The sequence below is a fragment of the Phaethon aethereus genome (assembly GCF_964289735.1).
Source record: "Phaethon aethereus genome assembly, chromosome: 16".
Taxonomy (NCBI): domain Eukaryota; kingdom Metazoa; phylum Chordata; class Aves; order Phaethontiformes; family Phaethontidae; genus Phaethon; species Phaethon aethereus.
This window is the reverse complement of record NC_138592.1, coordinates 4,138,922-4,155,249: the sequence shown is the minus strand read 5'-3', so window position 1 is coordinate 4,155,249 and position 16,328 is coordinate 4,138,922. Positions and strand designations below refer to the sequence as shown.

At 44.0% G+C, this 16,328-nt stretch overlaps 1 protein-coding gene across 1 annotated transcript in view; it reads left to right on the top strand.

The window, feature by feature from the left end:
* CDH4 (cadherin 4) overlaps window positions 1–16,328 on the top strand; it is a 466,276-nt gene that overhangs the window by 405,757 nt on the left and 44,191 nt on the right. The window contains exon 8 of the mRNA XM_082007298.1: window positions 15,409–15,546. Within this exon, the coding sequence (XP_081863424.1) occupies window positions 15,409–15,546 (138 nt within the window). The remainder of the gene's footprint in view (window positions 1–15,408; window positions 15,547–16,328) is intronic.

The following is a 16,328-nucleotide window of genomic DNA, read 5'->3' as shown; positions in this document are numbered from 1 at the left end:
GTTTTGGGGATGTTTCCCTTGTATCGTGCAGGGAGCTGAGATTATACAGCATCGGGCCACAGGCAGCTAAGATGATTTCATTTGACTTCAACATCACGACGAAAGCAAAAATACTTCGTTTTGAGGGATTCTTTGTACCACAATATACCCTTTCCTTCCTAATTGTCAGAAGTGTCAGTACTAGAGTAAGAACTATCGTTTGCAGCTAGCGTCGCCCGAACAAATTCCAGCTAGCGCGTGATAGCCTGAAGTGGGGTAAGATACCCCGGGCTTACTGCGGGCGAGGGGGAGCGTGGACACAGATCCTGTGGAGGGGCTAAGGCACTGTGAATCCATACCCCAGCTTGACTCAGAATAAATTTCTTATGAACCTATATCCGTACTCTGCAGTTACACTTTGCTGGGCTAGTTACATCACTGAGTATAAAATGACAAATTGCTGCCCAAAACTTACAGGTGATTTAGTCACAATGGCAAAAAGTGTTTCTACTGTGAGTAATTCTGCTCAGGGAACTGGTGCATCTCAGCAAAAGGACTTTCTTGCACGTAGAAACAGGTCTCAGCTGAGAGTGGGGGGAAAGGAGGTAACATTGCCAGTGTGAATTTGATCGATACAGGTTTACACCTGTGCATAAAGAGGCTTAAAACTGTATTCAGCATCTCAAACTGGACTCCCCAAACTGATGAATGCCTCTGAAAAAATAGTTTTAATTCATCTGCCTGTTCTCCATTTGAGAAATGGGGATACTTCCCAGCTCACAGAAGTTTAATGAGTATGAATTCGTCAATATTTATGCCTACAAAGAAAATAAAATATGCCACCATTATTCATAGCATTTCAGTAAGCTAGTCAAGAGCAGCATCATACATGATCAGGTCATGGGTTAACAAGGATTAATTATCTCGGCAGAATTATGCTTTGCAATTTTTCATTTCAGTCTGTTACTTTTGAGTGTTTTATAATGTAGGCTACTAAATTCGGGGTCATTTCGCTTCTCGTATGAAATTCAGCTCTTCTATAGGTAAATGTTTTTTAAGAGGAAATGTAGCCAGAATTGGAGAGAACTGAAATGCTGAAACTCCCTCTTGCAGCTAATAGCCAAGAAACTGCTGCATTCCTCCAATTTTATAACCGCAGGAATTACATTTCATCACGTAAAGATGGTTGGCAAGTTCCTCTTTCATACCTTGTGGCAATGTGAAGTTAATTCCGTATTACAAGAACCGGGGAAGTTGTCAAGGGGACCTCTACGGTGCTGACGCCTTTATAAAATTTCCCCTGCTAAGATAGAACCTGCTCTTGGTCACTTAAAGGCCTTTGACACTTGCAAAGATCTCGTGCATCCCTTAGATGACAAAAAGCATAGAAATTAAATGCTGCTTGATTAAGGCCCTGATCTGAGAAAATTAAATTCTGCCTTCAATTACTGAAATGGCTTGTGGCTACTGCTGCATCCTCATTTTGCATACGGTTACAAGAAAGGCCCAAGTTGCCCTGCCAAAGGTCTCCCTGTACAGCTGGGACGTTTTAGAATTATCAAAAACCCTTCCTGGTCCACTCCCTCCTCTTTCAAATTAATAAACATGGCCTTTAAATTTCACACCGTATATCAGTACACTTCTTCTGGACTACTTGCTAAAAAACTGTTCTGACCAGACCTTCTCCTCCTGCCGCTGACATCGAGCAGTTTGTTTCCTGGATGATGGTGACTGCTCTTTTTGTAGTCTCACCTGGACATACAGTGACTCTGCTGACGGAGATCTGATTGAGGGTGACAGGCCCAATATGGGAAGGAAAACGTCCCTGCTCATCACAGCGAGTTCTCGCAGTGGCACTCGGCCAGCCCAACTTCTCAGTCATTTAGTTTATCAGCAGTTTTTCAGTTTATCGTGAAGCAGTTCGTTCCTGTTCCTCAATTCCTCGGTTATCTCTTGTCTGAAACCCGAGCAGGCAGAATATTGAGTTGTACAGGTCTTCACTCCCCAAAGCAGAAAACACACACCCTGGGGGGTGGTGAAGTCCCACTGAAGCTGGACGCCAGTCGAACTGGCATCGCATCCTTCAAAAGGTGTCTGCAAAGCCTCTGAGTCGCCAGAGGTTGGGTTTCAGATCTCGCTGCGTATTTCTCTACTGAGTCTTTAGGCGCTACTGAACCCAAAAGATGCGGACATCATCACCAAAACCAAGTTTACCCAAATGCCCTGCAGCCATTTTCTGTTGCAAACCCATGATTGCTCAATATAGCAATCCATATTTTCCTGGGATCTCCCTGTTTCTCATTCCCCAGATGTTGTACCCCAGAGAGCAGTGAGTGCTGAGAACATCAGCAAGCTCCACAGGAAGCTCTGCGCTATTAAGACTGCTCTCTGTGAAAATGTCTTTATTTTGGTGACTTCCCTTTTGTAAGAGTATACCTTCATGACTTCACTCAAATCCATTAATACAGTGTTTAATAAAAGAATCTTTATTTTATATTTATCTAATACATCTACATATAAACATTAGGATCATTAGCTTCTAAAAAACAGCTGAGATGCCTCGTTCTGAGAAGTACAGCATTTTATCCTCCATTAATCCTAAATCTTGTTCAGCGAGTGATTGTACCATCTAAGTGGTTGTAGTTGTGTTGCACTGGTAAGTTATCACAACCTTCATTACCATACTTTGCTCTGGACTTTTGTGTTATTTCCATCAGATTCAGTCTGAATTATATCACTCCTTCTACACCGAGACATGGTACAACAATCAAGCATGGAAACAACTGCATGTTTTTACGTCTTGCGTGTTACATCTTTGGCGTTATTAATATATACAAAATGAACAAGAACAAATCTCATTGTTGTTCAAATGTCTTTGTTTCATGTTGCTGGCCAGAATTTGAAGCCAGCTCGAAATCCTGCACTCACGGGATAAGCTTTTGGGTACTTTTCCCACAGCATTGAAGATCTTTTCCCTTGCATCTGTTTTCACGTAAAAATTGACTTTGCCATAATCAGCAAGGCTTACGGGTTAGCTCAGGTATCATCCCCGCGGCAGTCAGAGCAGGGGCCGGGTGCCACTTCACAGTTGCTCTTCTGACAGAACAGCTGGCAAACTTCATGGTTTGGGACGTCAGAGTTTGCAGAGGAGGAGTTTCCAAGGGAGGAGGCAGGCGGGACTTTTTGCTGTATGTCCCACGTTGCTCGGTCCCCGGCGCTGATCCAGGAGACCAAACATTAGTGGTGCTTACAAGGCGTATTACCCGTGGTGGCTTTTAAACAGGGGGTCTTCTAGCTGAGCCTACGCTGACTTAACCTGCCTACTAGTTGATCATGTCTGGAGTATTTGTCTACAGCACCTGGAAGAGCGTAGCCCTCTTAAAAGCCAGGGAAGCAAAGCCATTTGCAGTCAGAGCTGGTTTTGACAGAAGCCCCCATTAGTATTTCCAACTTCGCAACCAAACCAAGTTTCTTTTCCAGTAATTCTGTCAATCACATTCTCTCTCAGCGAATCGACAGAACATGACCCTACCCATACTGGGTAAAACAGCTCTTAAGGGAAATACAACAGGGAGCATCTTGCATTAATCTCTTCTCAGTTATTTGACTGTTTTCCACTAACCTTTCATTCTGCCAAATTTAATTAAATCAGCTGCTTTTCCAACTATAACCTGTTCCTTCACTGTTTGGATGTTCCCTTCAATTCATAGTGGTGAAGGCATACATGATATGCAGCTAGCAAGGACTTAGCCAAGCTATTTTCTTGAAATAATTCTCAGCAATGAATAATAAATGGCACCAAATTAGTTTATCCAGACTATACGGAGTTAACACAGTGCAGATTCCCAAGACTTCTGTTGTGCTCCAGACTACTTAATTTTAAAATCCAGGATTCTTGAGTTGTATACACCTTGTGTGGGGTTAGAGGAAATGGTTTGAATATATTATATTGAATATATTACATGGATTTTATTTTTTTAATTGCTGCATTGATAGGATTTAGAATACCACATGCTCCTAAGAATAAAAAGGCCTGACTGTAGCAGTGGTGTCATGAGCGTGGTATTTCAAGCCCATCTGCAAAAATGAGACCAAGTATAAATTATGAGCAATATTATAAATATTTATTCACCTACACTGATCTTCTTGATGATCTTTTTCAAGCTTCCAGCCCAACAGAGCTTAAAGAAGAAGGTAGTTTTACCTGAATTGTGAAAGGTTTTTCTTCCTCTTTATAATCAAGCGAGCTCTACCAGGAAACAAATCAGGCTGATAAAAACAGAAGTCAGACTTACAAGAAAAACAGCTGTAGCAGCTAAATGGCTTAAAGCAGAGAAAGCAGGAAAACAGCATGTGGGGCTAATGATGGGTGGTTTTCAGGTTTCAGAATACATTAAGGCATTCTCCCTGTTTATTAAATTGCTCTGGCAGCATTTGACAGCAAAGGTTTTGTGGCTTCTAAGAGCGCAATGGACATAACTAGGATATATTTTTTTCCCAAAGCCTGGCCTTTGGGTAATCACCAAGAAGTTACACACTATCGGAAGAACTTGGTTTGCACAAGTCCAAAGGTCATTTTTTATTTTCAAAAATGTTTCTCAGATTGTTGTTTACTTTCCCTTCTCTTGGTCTGCCTGGGGTTTTTGGATTTTTTCCGTCTCTCAACGCTCACTCCTTTTGTCAGAAAGTGGCGGACACAACCTGGAAGCAGCATCACTTTAATGCTGGCATATTTACCAAAGAGCACCTCTCAGCAGCGCCGGTTGCTGTGTGACCACCAAGACAGTGAACTAGCGCTCATCTCTTCCTCTCCAAGAAAAGCTGAATGTAATTTCATGGTTTTACAAAAATTGCCTCAGCCAAAAGTTAGAAGACTTATTCCTCAGGTCTCCTTTTAAGTGCTTCGCGAGATGACCTGGCATCTCTGGGGCATAAAGCCTGCAAAATATTGACGGGAACTGGAAGCAATGTCTGCTGGGTGTGAGTGGCTCCTTGTTTCTGCGGAGGTGCAGAAGGATGCCGACTTCTGTGCCGGCACCCAGCGCGGTTGCCACCGGAGGAAAGGGTGCTGGAGATGGGTACTTCTGCAGCCCTCCTCATCGGAGTGGCTGAGTGCTTCAGGAAACTAATGGATTTTTATTCTCACGATATCACTGTGAGATAAAGTGTTTTCATTTCATTTTGAAGTGTTATTTTCAATTTCTTTGAGGCACGGAAAAATTAAATGACCTACTAAAGGTCACTTGGGGAGTGTTTGGGAAAATGCAAAAGAAATCCAGGTCTTCCAAGCTGCAGCCTGCAGCCTTAATCACAACCCTGCTCTGGTTTGGCAGCCACTCAGTGGCTGTAGTCAGAATCAAAATACATTATCCAAGATATTTGTCATATCTGTTATTTTTAATGAAATTTTTTTGTAGCTCATACCAGCTCACTGTCACCCCCTGGCATGACTATCAGTGGTGACAATCAGAAGTATGTAATTCATTTTCCTTATTTCTCTCCTGCTTCCTCGTAGACTTACGTCTGATCTGTAGTTGGGATCACTGAAGAATGAGCTGTAACCCTTTTCTAATTATTCTGTGAGTCTAATTTTGGCATTGAGAGAACCACAAGAAGCTCATTAACTGACAGTCTTTCTAAACGGGAAGGTCAGTACTGTCCAAGGGCAGCGATAATGTCACAATGGGGTTTCTGATAACAATTTTGATTAATAATATTGATAATAATTTTGAGGTCAGTCCATAGTGCTGGAATAGCTTCAACAGACTGTGTACAACCCAGGTGCCTTTATGGGACTCCTTGAGGCAGGGAAATCTATTAGGTTCCTCAGTGGCAGCATCAGTACATAAAACATTTTAAGACTAGAAAAGAAATGCTACAGAACGCTGGCTTCTTTTTGCTGTTATTGTTGTTTTCATACTTACCTTCTGAAAACAGACCAGTCCTTATTTTCTCTTTGCTCCAGGCTTGGTGTCTTATTTGCCAAGGCTCAGTCAAAAAACCAAAAAAATCCCAACAAATGTTATGTTCATGTTCTAAAATTTCCCAAACTGGAAAATACTGTCACACTCTTAAATATAGTGGTACTGTTTATATTTTGGGTGAACTTTAGAGTGAGAGCAATTTTAAAGTACTATTTCAGATATGAAAAAAATTCTTCGAGCTTAAAAGTTTTTCAAGCAACTACATTCAAGTTTTGACAAATATCTGTGCTCAAATATCAGATAAAAAATTTTGTGACCTCTAATCTCCACCCTTTGCACCTTGAAATCCAGAACAAGTATCAGGTTAAACGAACCCTACTTGGCTATTAACCTTGTATACAGCATACATCAAAACATGCTGTTGCGGCAAGCAGTGGCCAGCTGGGGTCCGAGCGTGCCAAACCCTCTGCAAGGCACGTTTGGGTCAGTTGACTGTTTTGGTGGATGTATTTTCCAGTAAGTCCCTTTCCTTGGGCAGAAGCTGCTGCATTGATATTCCTCATGTGTTCCACCACAGTGGGGTTTCAGCTTGGGTGTTTTTTCAAAACCTTGATAGCCCAGGCTCAGTGTCTGATCCCTCAGGAATAAAACCCACTCTGAAATATATATCTCTCTCTCTATCAGATGGATGTCGTTGCAGCACATCACGCTCAAAAGCTTCTCTGTGCCTGTTTCATACAGCCCTTCCTATGCCCAGTATCGCTTAGCACCAGGCACTGAGAAAATCATGAAGACGATCTGCCAGGATCCCCGGTCTGTGTTACCATTTTCAGTTACTTGTCTGCGGGGTTTTTTTTCTGGTTTTGTTTCGGGGCTTTTTAGTGTTTGGAGTTTATATTTCTAAGCTTCCCTTTGTATCCCTGACAACTAGCAGATCTCTTTCTGAGATGAGATTCTCAGTCGGTAACACCGCTCCCGGAGCCGGCTGTTCAGCAAAACCCTGGCTCTCACAGTGAAATTAGGTGGATGAGCAATTCAGTTTGGTTCATGTATCTTCTGCCGGGGAGGCTACGGGGAGATACAGCCAGGGTGCTGGAGGGCTTTCCGTGTGACTGCTGGGTCTTCTCTGCCCAGCGTGTCCTTTGGAAAGGTTTCCACTTTCACCGCTTTCACTGTCTGAGTAACACAAAAAAAGGCAGCCAGGGGCAACAGCCACTGAACTATTTGGTCTCACACTGCTAAAAGGCCAAACAGGGTAGACTCCTGAAAGGCTTTCTGGTGTTCTTTGATTTTATAACCTCTCTGTGATAAAAAGATCATATTCACTTTCTTTCAGGTAACTTTTCGAGCACTTCCCCATGCTTTCCTACAAAAGCTGTTGCTGGGTGTTGTACCCACCACCAGAAGCTGTTTTCCTTTCAGAAGCCACCACACAAAAGAGAAAATAGCTGCTAAGCTGGAGCGGGTCCCATTTACACCTGCAGAATGTTCAACACCCACCCTGAGAGAAGCTGAAAGAGTTGATAACGTGTCTGCTGGCTCTGAATGGGTTAAAACATGGACATCATAACACATTAAAATACTATCTTAAAGTACAGTGGCTTAAGAGAGAAAAAGATGGATAGTATAAGGTGTGAGATCCCAGGGATTACAGGTCTCAGGTGCCGAGAGGGGAGTTTAATTGCTGGTTGTTAATCAGGCTGCCAGGTAAAAGCTATTCAAGGCTGATTGTCAGTACAGGTGCAGTGCCAAATGAAAAGCCCGGGGGTGGCTTGTGGCCACCTTTCTTTCTCGCAGAAAAAAATTGGCACGTGTTAGGCAGATTTCTGAAGATGTGTGGAACAGCTCTTTCAGCCTGGTGGTGTGGGTGAAAACCGCCGGTGCTTCAGCCGGTGAGGCAGAGCAAATACCGGAGGTGCTCATCAGAATGACGCCTGAATAAATATTTTCCTTCTTTCTGAGTCACGCGCGTTCGGCACTGCTGCCAGGGATCCTCCGCCGTGGGGAGGGTTAGCACAAGGAGTCATCCTCTCCCCGCCTCCTCCGTATGCTCCGGTTAGGTACGACGCGTGTGGGAGCGGAGCGGCGTGCGAGCCGGGGCTGGCCCTTCGCGGGCGGGCTTCACCCCTTGGGAACAGCAGAGGAAAATCTCTCACGGGGGTTCGCTCGGCGCGTGCCGCCTTGCCCGCCCACCGGGCAATGCCACCAGGCCGCCGTGCGAGCGGCCGGGCAGCGCCGCAGCCTTGGTTTTAACAGCAGGGGAGAAGCGGGAGCGCGCCAGGAAGTGCAGCTGGGAGAGCTGTGGCTGGTGGGACCGGGGCTTTTCCTGAGCCGGAGGCCTTTGTCCATCTCTGGATGACAGGCGGGGTTGGTCAGAGGGTAACGGGAATTCACGGGGTCTGACCTGCGTGTGGGAGGCTGGGACGTTTCACATCCACACTTCGTTAAAGAAGAAAGGCAGCTTAATTAACACACCGCTGTTTCCAGGAGAGTAAGCTGTGCGTTACTAGATGGAGTTAGAGCAAGGCACTGCCCCTGCTCAGGAGCTCTGCAGTCCCAGGTAGCCCATAAAACCAAATACGCCCAGATGCTTGTGGGTGGGGAACACCGGGCTGTGCTGGAAGGAAAGCCAACATAACCCCAGCCAGAAGGAGAAAATAAACCCATCTGTTTGCTTCACTGTCCATGGTTGTGCAGCACTGAGTAAGTAGCCCAGCTCATTTTAAAAATGAGGTCCCCTCCCTTGGTGTAGCCCGTCCTAGAGGAGTGTGAAACGCCTCTGGTAGTAGCGGGACCTGTATAGCAAGGTTGAGATGGAGCAAAACCGCATCGTTTTAGCTCGGGCAGCAGCAGCTGGTGCATTAAGATTCACGGGCGCGGGGTTTGATGTCCGCCGAGGGTGCTGCGTGCGTGACGTGGTGCTGTGCTGTATGTAAGAAATGAAAAGGTCAAGTTATATCAAAGACTCTGCTCGACTCTGGCCCGTGGATGAAGCCCACTCACCACCGTCTCTGAGGGGCAACTGCGAAAGGTGTCGGGTGTTCTGGTTGTTCTGGGAAAGCTGCCACCTTCACTGAGCTCCCAGCATAGGGTTTTCTTCTGGAATCTGTGTTCGTATTTAACTGTGGCTAAGTAGGAGGTATTAAGGGATAAATGCTTTAAAAGGTCTGCCTGTGAGCTTTGTTTAAATGATGGCTAGTTAGGGCTCTTTGGAAAAAGTATTTCTGCTAGAGTCAAGTGAATGTTTAGGGGGAGTTTGGTTATTTGTTTTCAAATCGGCTTTCCTGGCCCTGCTACAATATTTATTACTAGTGTGTTTGCCATCACCTATCTTGCACCAAAGACGGTGAACATGTAAAGCTAGCATGTAAAGAAATTATTTGGAAGTCAAAAAACCAGACGAACAGCCCTTATTCTTCTCACTGGTATTGCAAAAGTAAGAGGAGATGGAAAAACACATAAATATAATGTGAGGATAGCTGTGGAAGGAAAAAGGATTTAGATTTCCTAGCTCCTTCACCAATAGATTCCTACTCAGTACATCCTACAGCAGCATCCTGGTAACCTTGTTTGCTTTACCAGACATGATGCTAAAATTAGCTAGTCATACATTTCTCAGGAAGTGGTAATTAATTGGACAATATTTGTACAGAGCTTTGAAAATGTAGGTCCTAATTTTGCAAACCCTTTGTCCATAATGCAGATTAATTTAATCATATAATTACTGCATTTGGCATACACAGTTACCCAGCTTGTGTGTGATTTATAATAATTCCATGTGTAAACCAGGAATAGCCGTATTTCTAAAAATACTGTGCATGTACATTTGAAAATTGAGATCACAGATAGCATTACTACGATGTCATTTTAAAATACTTTGTTCTTTTAGACTCTCTTTCTGAATATGATTTAATGTATTTATAACCTCTCAACTAGACCTTAGGCAGGGATTTGAGACTGTGTCTCTTGTGCCAGGCTGTATCTTGATGGGGAGAGCCACTTGCAGTAACTGTAATTTTGTTTGGGGCACTTATTCCTTTGTGTGTGCCAGTGGAACGAGCTGGTTTGGTGATATCAATCAGTGTTAAGTTTTAAACCATTTTCACCCAAACATGTTGTGGTATTTGGACTGAAAGGGGTTTTATTCTTTTTCTTGCTAAAAAGTTGCTTGTACACAGAGAATGCCGAGAGATCTGACTTCTGCTTTAGCTCAATTAGTCGTAGTTTCTACGTAGACCAAAAGGATTTTATCCCTAATTTAATATATTCTTTTGAACATTTTTGCTCCCCAGACCTTGTATTAGATTGCTCCAGCATCCTCCCTCCTTCAGTGGTGAAGGACCTACTAATTTCCAGCCTAAATTTATTCATGGCCAGTTTATACCCATTTGTTCTTCTGTCAACATTGTCCTTTAGTTTAATTTGCTCCTTTGCCTTCCTAGTGTTTATCCTCCTGATGTATTTATAGACAGCAATCATATCTGCTGTCAGCCTTCATTTTGCTAGGCTAAACAAGCCAAGCTCTTCTAGGCTCTTCTCCAGTGATGGGCTCTTCACTGCCGGCACCTGGTCGGACCCGGGTTGCTCGGCAGTGAATACAAGGGACCTGGATTGTGCACAGCATCCTGATGAGCCCTCGGTGCTTGGCACAAGAACTCAATATTGCCGTATCTGCAATGCTGATACTGCTCACGATGGGCTGGCGTCTTGTCGGGAGCTGGTGGGACGTGGTGCCAGTTCTCCTTGCTCATGTCCAATAAACCAGCATCCAGAAAAGTTTCGTTATTGGTCCCTTGCTGCATTATCTTGTATTTTTTACTGTTAAATCACACCTTGTTTCTGTTATTTGTCGGGTTACCCTTCTTCCAAGCTGTTACTTCCTCCTGTACAAGGCACTGATACCTTTTTAACCAAGCCCTTGATCAACTTCCCATTAACCAGCTTAACCAACTTCTTCAACTAATTCCCACCTTCTGGAATTAAGCTGATGTATTTCTTTGTGGCACTGTATCAGATGATTGACAGAAGAGCAAGCAGATTAGATCTGCCACAGTTCCTTTAATTATTCTTTCCTTCATAATTTTTTCCTTCAAAAGCCCTTCTAAGTTTTTAGGTCAGACTAAAAGCTGTGCACTTATCAAGATGAGGTTTTTTTCCTTGGCTTAAGCAGCACACGTACTTTCCTCTAGCATGAAAATTTTTTTAATTTATTAAAAATAGTGGCCACTGGACCTCTCAGGGACTTCACTGGGGCCAGGTTTTTAGTCTAGACCCCCTCGGGGCAGAGGCTCATTTCTTTAGTTCCACAGCATCATCATCAGAGCAAACATACAGTAACTGTTTCATTTCTCTGGGTTAGGACCATTTTGTGTTACCTCTGTGCTGTAGTTTCTGCCCCGTGCTATTTAAAATGTCTTTTTTTTAAAGGAAGAGTGTATGGGAATACTTGTGTATGATCAAAATGCCATCAAGAAAATGTCTCTCATGCTTGGGGGCACGGGTCTGCCCTTTTTTTTTTAATAGTTGTAACAATAATAATAATATTAGGACCACAAACTAAGATGCCCCTGGAGATGTTGTGACAAATTGGAAGGACATGTTGAAATTGAAATTGATTGAATAGTTCAATAAAATCAGCTTAATGCACAAAAGCAAAATGTTAGCTATAGAAAAACAAAAAAAATCAGTAATTTGTTATCTGCTGGGGCCAATCTCACTGAAGATTGAATTAATTACAAACTAAAACTAGATTCTTGAAAGCACCACCCTTATATGCCACACTGGAGCCTTTTGGATGGAGCTGGACATGGATGGTAACCCAGTGCCTAAAGGTTTGACAAATCTCAGACTAATTCCATTGGGTGGACTTGGCCGTGTTAGTTTTACAGTTGGACTCAATGGTCATAAAGGTGTTTTCCAACCTAAATGTTCTGTGATTCTATTCTATGATTTACGTGCGTCTGTGTTTTATACAACTTTACATACAAACTAAGGCCGTTCTCCATGTCAGATTGCACTTCTGCTCTGAACACAATAGTTTCGTCTGCAGCTGATGGAAATCAGTGCAACTTTGGTGATATCCAAGCTTCCACCAGCAGCTCGCCTCTCGCATGTCCCCGATTGCTGCAGCTGCCTCCAGCGTCTGAGATGCAGCGCCCGCCTCGAACGTATGCGTCCCGCAACGATCCTACCCGGTCACTCCATCCATTTCAGATTTGCTGTAATTCCGCGCGTTTTCTCACTAAGCTCGGACTCCCTGCGCTTGCTTCTGCATGTGCAGCACTCCTTTGCCATCCTTCCCCTCATCCTGTCCTTACGCAGCAGCTTTTTGTGGCTGGTACATTTGTACGTTACTAAATTCTGGGCATTTTCATTTTTGGCATTGTATTATCTGATTGATGTAATCTTTCTTTTAAATTTCTTTAGTTTAGCGTTCTGAACTTGTGTGCGGGTTTCTTTTATGAACACTGTGCTACAATGCTCAGTGAAAGGTCTTTGTTAAACAAAAAAACTTTATTGTAAACCTGAGATTAATAAGACGGGGTCTGTGAGTACGCACGCGTGCGTGCATCCGTCGTCAGAGTACGTATCATTTAATAAGCAGTAAAATGGTGAAGTTAAAACTTTTAAATGAGATTTGCTAGTCACTTAGCCCCTCTCGTACAAGAGGATTCATTTTTCCAGGGACAGCTTTGGTTGAGAAGTGAATAAAGCAAGCTGGCGAGGCGCTACGGCGGTGGGAGCTTTGCAGGCTGGGCCCTGCTACGAGGAAGCGCTGCACAGACTGAGCGTGACCTCACCCAAGGTCTGCAGTTTGTTCTCGCAGTTCAAATTAAACTTTGCATAACGGCATCACGAGTTGCAGAATCGCTTTTGACGCAGCAGCGGAGCTGCCTTTGCCGTGCCCTCGGCGGAGGCACGGTGCCCGCTCGCTCCGGCGGGCGCGCCTGGGAGCGCGGGCGGGAGCCCAGCGGCTGTGCGGAGGTCAGTCTGCAAACACGGTGCCGAAGGAAGGCGCCGAGTGATGAGGGAAGCCCCCCGGCCAACGGAGGCTCTTTCATCGCCTTCTTGGCTGTCGGAGAAGAAGGAACGTTTTGTTTCCCGCAGTCGCGGCCGAGGCAGCGAAGCTCTTGCGATAACACGGGGCGGCTACAGCACCAAGTCAGAACTGCCGTGAGTTTGTGTCGCTGTCTCAGCGCGGCGAGGAACGCCAGAGGAGGCTCTGCCATTTCAACGCACTAGTGAAATGGAGTCTCTCGTGGGCCGCCGGCCTCTTTTGCTAACCTCTGTGGAATCCGCCGCGGCGTTCCTCAGGGCTCGGCGTTGGGACCGGCACTGCTCGGCACCCTTGGCGAGTTTGCCGAAGACACCACGCGGTGTGGTGCGGCCGAGATGCCGGCGGGAGGGGATGCCGTCTGGAGGGACCTTGAGAGGTGGGCCCGTGCGAACCCCACAAAGGTCAACAAGGCCAAGTGCAAGGTCCCGCTTATGAGGCGGGGCAACCCCACGCACAGGTACCGGCTGGGCAGAGAGCGGAGTGAGAGCAGCATTCTAGGAATCTGTCATTGCCACCATTTTTTTTTAAATATCTTCCCCCACCCTTGTATGATTTGAACCGAATTCATCTCACAAGCATTTGGATTGTTAGGGAATACTTCTGTCAGCCTCCCAAGTTGTCTGTAAGAGACAATAAGAAAGGAAAAGCTAAATATTAAATAGGAATTACATTCACTAATAAGGAGATTTCAGCCTTATAATTACCCTTACAATTACTTTACAAATGGAGTAATGAACGGCAGCTTTTTGCATGAGGAAAAACAAGGGCTAACAATAGGTTCTCCCTCATGTTTTATTATACAAGGTAGCAAGAGATAATGAAAGTGCATTTCCATAATACATTCCAGTTGCAAGGTGCTGATGGATCCCTGTGTGCGATGTCTTGTCAATTTAGCAGGTTAATATTTGTCAATTAAAAGTCCTGGAATTAAGATAAAGCTGAAATTCAGATCTCTGTTATTCTAGTAGCTCAGAAGAATTAAAGAATGGAGACAGTTACAGCACTGCAAGAATGTTTATATAGGGGTAGAGAGACCTAATTCTTGCCCTTTTCAAAGGATATTTGACATCTTACACGCACTTGTAACATCAGCACACGAAAGGAGCAACCCTCGAGCTGTGTTCCCAGAGCAGGAGCAATCCAGCACGCGGCAGGTCTCTCCTCAGTCAAGTCTTTCCACTTGGCTTTGCAAAAAGCTTTCTGCGTGACATTGTGCCTCCATTTGGTTTTCACACCCGTCGGAGCCGCCTGGTCCTTGCATCCCAGCTCACGGCTGTACTTACACCCTAAACCTCAAGGAATAGGGCACAATGTTTAGCTTTGCCCTCAGTCACACCGATTTTGGCTGGATCCTTCCCTGGTTCTCGGCGCATCGCTTCGCCCGTATTTCAGGAGAGGGGCTTCGCTTTCGTATCTGCCTGTTGAGTGCTCCATGTTTGTGTTCAAAAAACGTGTGGATGTGGCACTTCAAGACGTGGTTTAGGGGACATGGTGGCGCTGGATTAATGGTTGGACTTGATGATCTTGAAGGTCCTTTCCAACCTAGTGATTCTGTGATTCTATGTGCCCTGAGCACGACACGTGTAGACATCAATAGTAAATGCTGCAGATCCAAATGAAAATTTATTGTTGAGGCCGGTTTTAAAGATGAGGAGGCTTTTCTCTGTGCGGGCAGATACTCCAAAGTAAAGAGACATCCCAGGGAGGTGCACAGGCATGCCAGATCAGATGCCCTCTCCTATTTTATTCAGATTTATTTTCCAGTTGCATTGCCATACGGCATCGTTTGGAAGAACTTTAACATGTGGTTTTTATGGCTGGCTGTGTAAGGCTTTTTCTTTGAGAGCCGTGTTGTTTGGGGTGCTCAGGATTTTAAATAGGTTCTGCTGAACCTCTGTTTATTGCACTGAATCTTTTTTTTTTTTCATACCAGACTTAAATTCTCCTTACTTACCAAGATTGTGTTAAGGATTGAAACATGGAGAGTATTTTAAGTATCAAAATGCTTTGTGGGCATCGAACTGTGTGAACAGAATGAGCTGGAGGGCTGCCAGGCAATGTTGCTGTCAATTTTGGGGATATAATGTTCTTTGCGATGTTTTCAGTGAAAACACATTAGCAGAATCTTTACTGGTTCTCAGAAGTCAGAAACTAATGTTGCTGAACATGCTTAAAAAATTAACAAAAATGTCTGTTTCAACCAAGGAATTTTGCCCGTAAGATTTTTATTTTCCCATAAAACGGGTGATATCCACCAATCTAGGCAAAAATCCCCTCAAAAACATGATAGAAAATTTTATCTGTCTTTTTTACCAACATTTTGAATCCGCTTAACTTCTTAATCTACTTAAAGATTGCACTTGTATACAGAAAATAAACCAAGGCATTTTACAGGATGCATTTTTGTTTCTCATCTTTTCTTCTCTCTTTTTTATTCCCCCCGCCCAGAAAGTTCAGCAGTATATAGTCATTGTTCAAGCCACAGATATGGAAGGAAATCTTAACTATGGTCTCTCAAACACGGCAACAGCAATCATTACTGTGACAGATGTGAATGACAACCCGCCCGAATTCACTACCAGCACTGTAAGTATCAATACATCAGCACAGCGATGCATGGACACACAACATGTTTGTAATTCAGGGGTGTTTATATCCCTCGTCTCTCTCAGCTGGTTTGGCAGATAGGAGGAACTTGATAGATAACTGTGGAACAAAGACTTTCCAGGGGAAAAAAGGAGGAAAAAAGGAAAAGGGCAAAGAAGAATGATTCATGGACTAGCAAAACTATTTGGTGACCAATTTCGCTGAGGTACTAAAGGAGCTGAAATAATGTGGCAAACAGACTATGTCTGATTGCACCGAAGAGGATACAGTTGTTTCACAGCAATTGGCTGTAGACATATCAGAGTTATTATTACTGACGAAATCCTGCGCAGTAAGAGGTATTTTGGGTTTAGTAGCTTGGATGTGGTGTTGAGGAAACAGTAAATACTCTAAACGGTAACAAGTATCCGGTAAAATTTGTATTTCGCTGATAGATCTAACAGATGTATTTGTGTGTGCCGGCAGTAAACGTGTAGACATTCTTTAGTACATCTGGTTTTAATCAGTTAAAGATCTTTCTTATATTAGTACAGTACTTCTCTATTCGTGTTCTCATGTGCTCCAAGCTGCTATTACTGAGGGACAAGGGGAAAAAAGAAAAAGATTGCAAATGACAATTTTTTAGAGCTGGTTAAGGTAAAAATGAAGAGCTGGAAAGTGAAATGATGTGATCTGGTTCCTTCCAGCCTTCATAATCCATAGATGTAGAACATCTGAAATGTGCATAGTAATTTTAGAAGCCACAAAGCAGTACAGAAGTC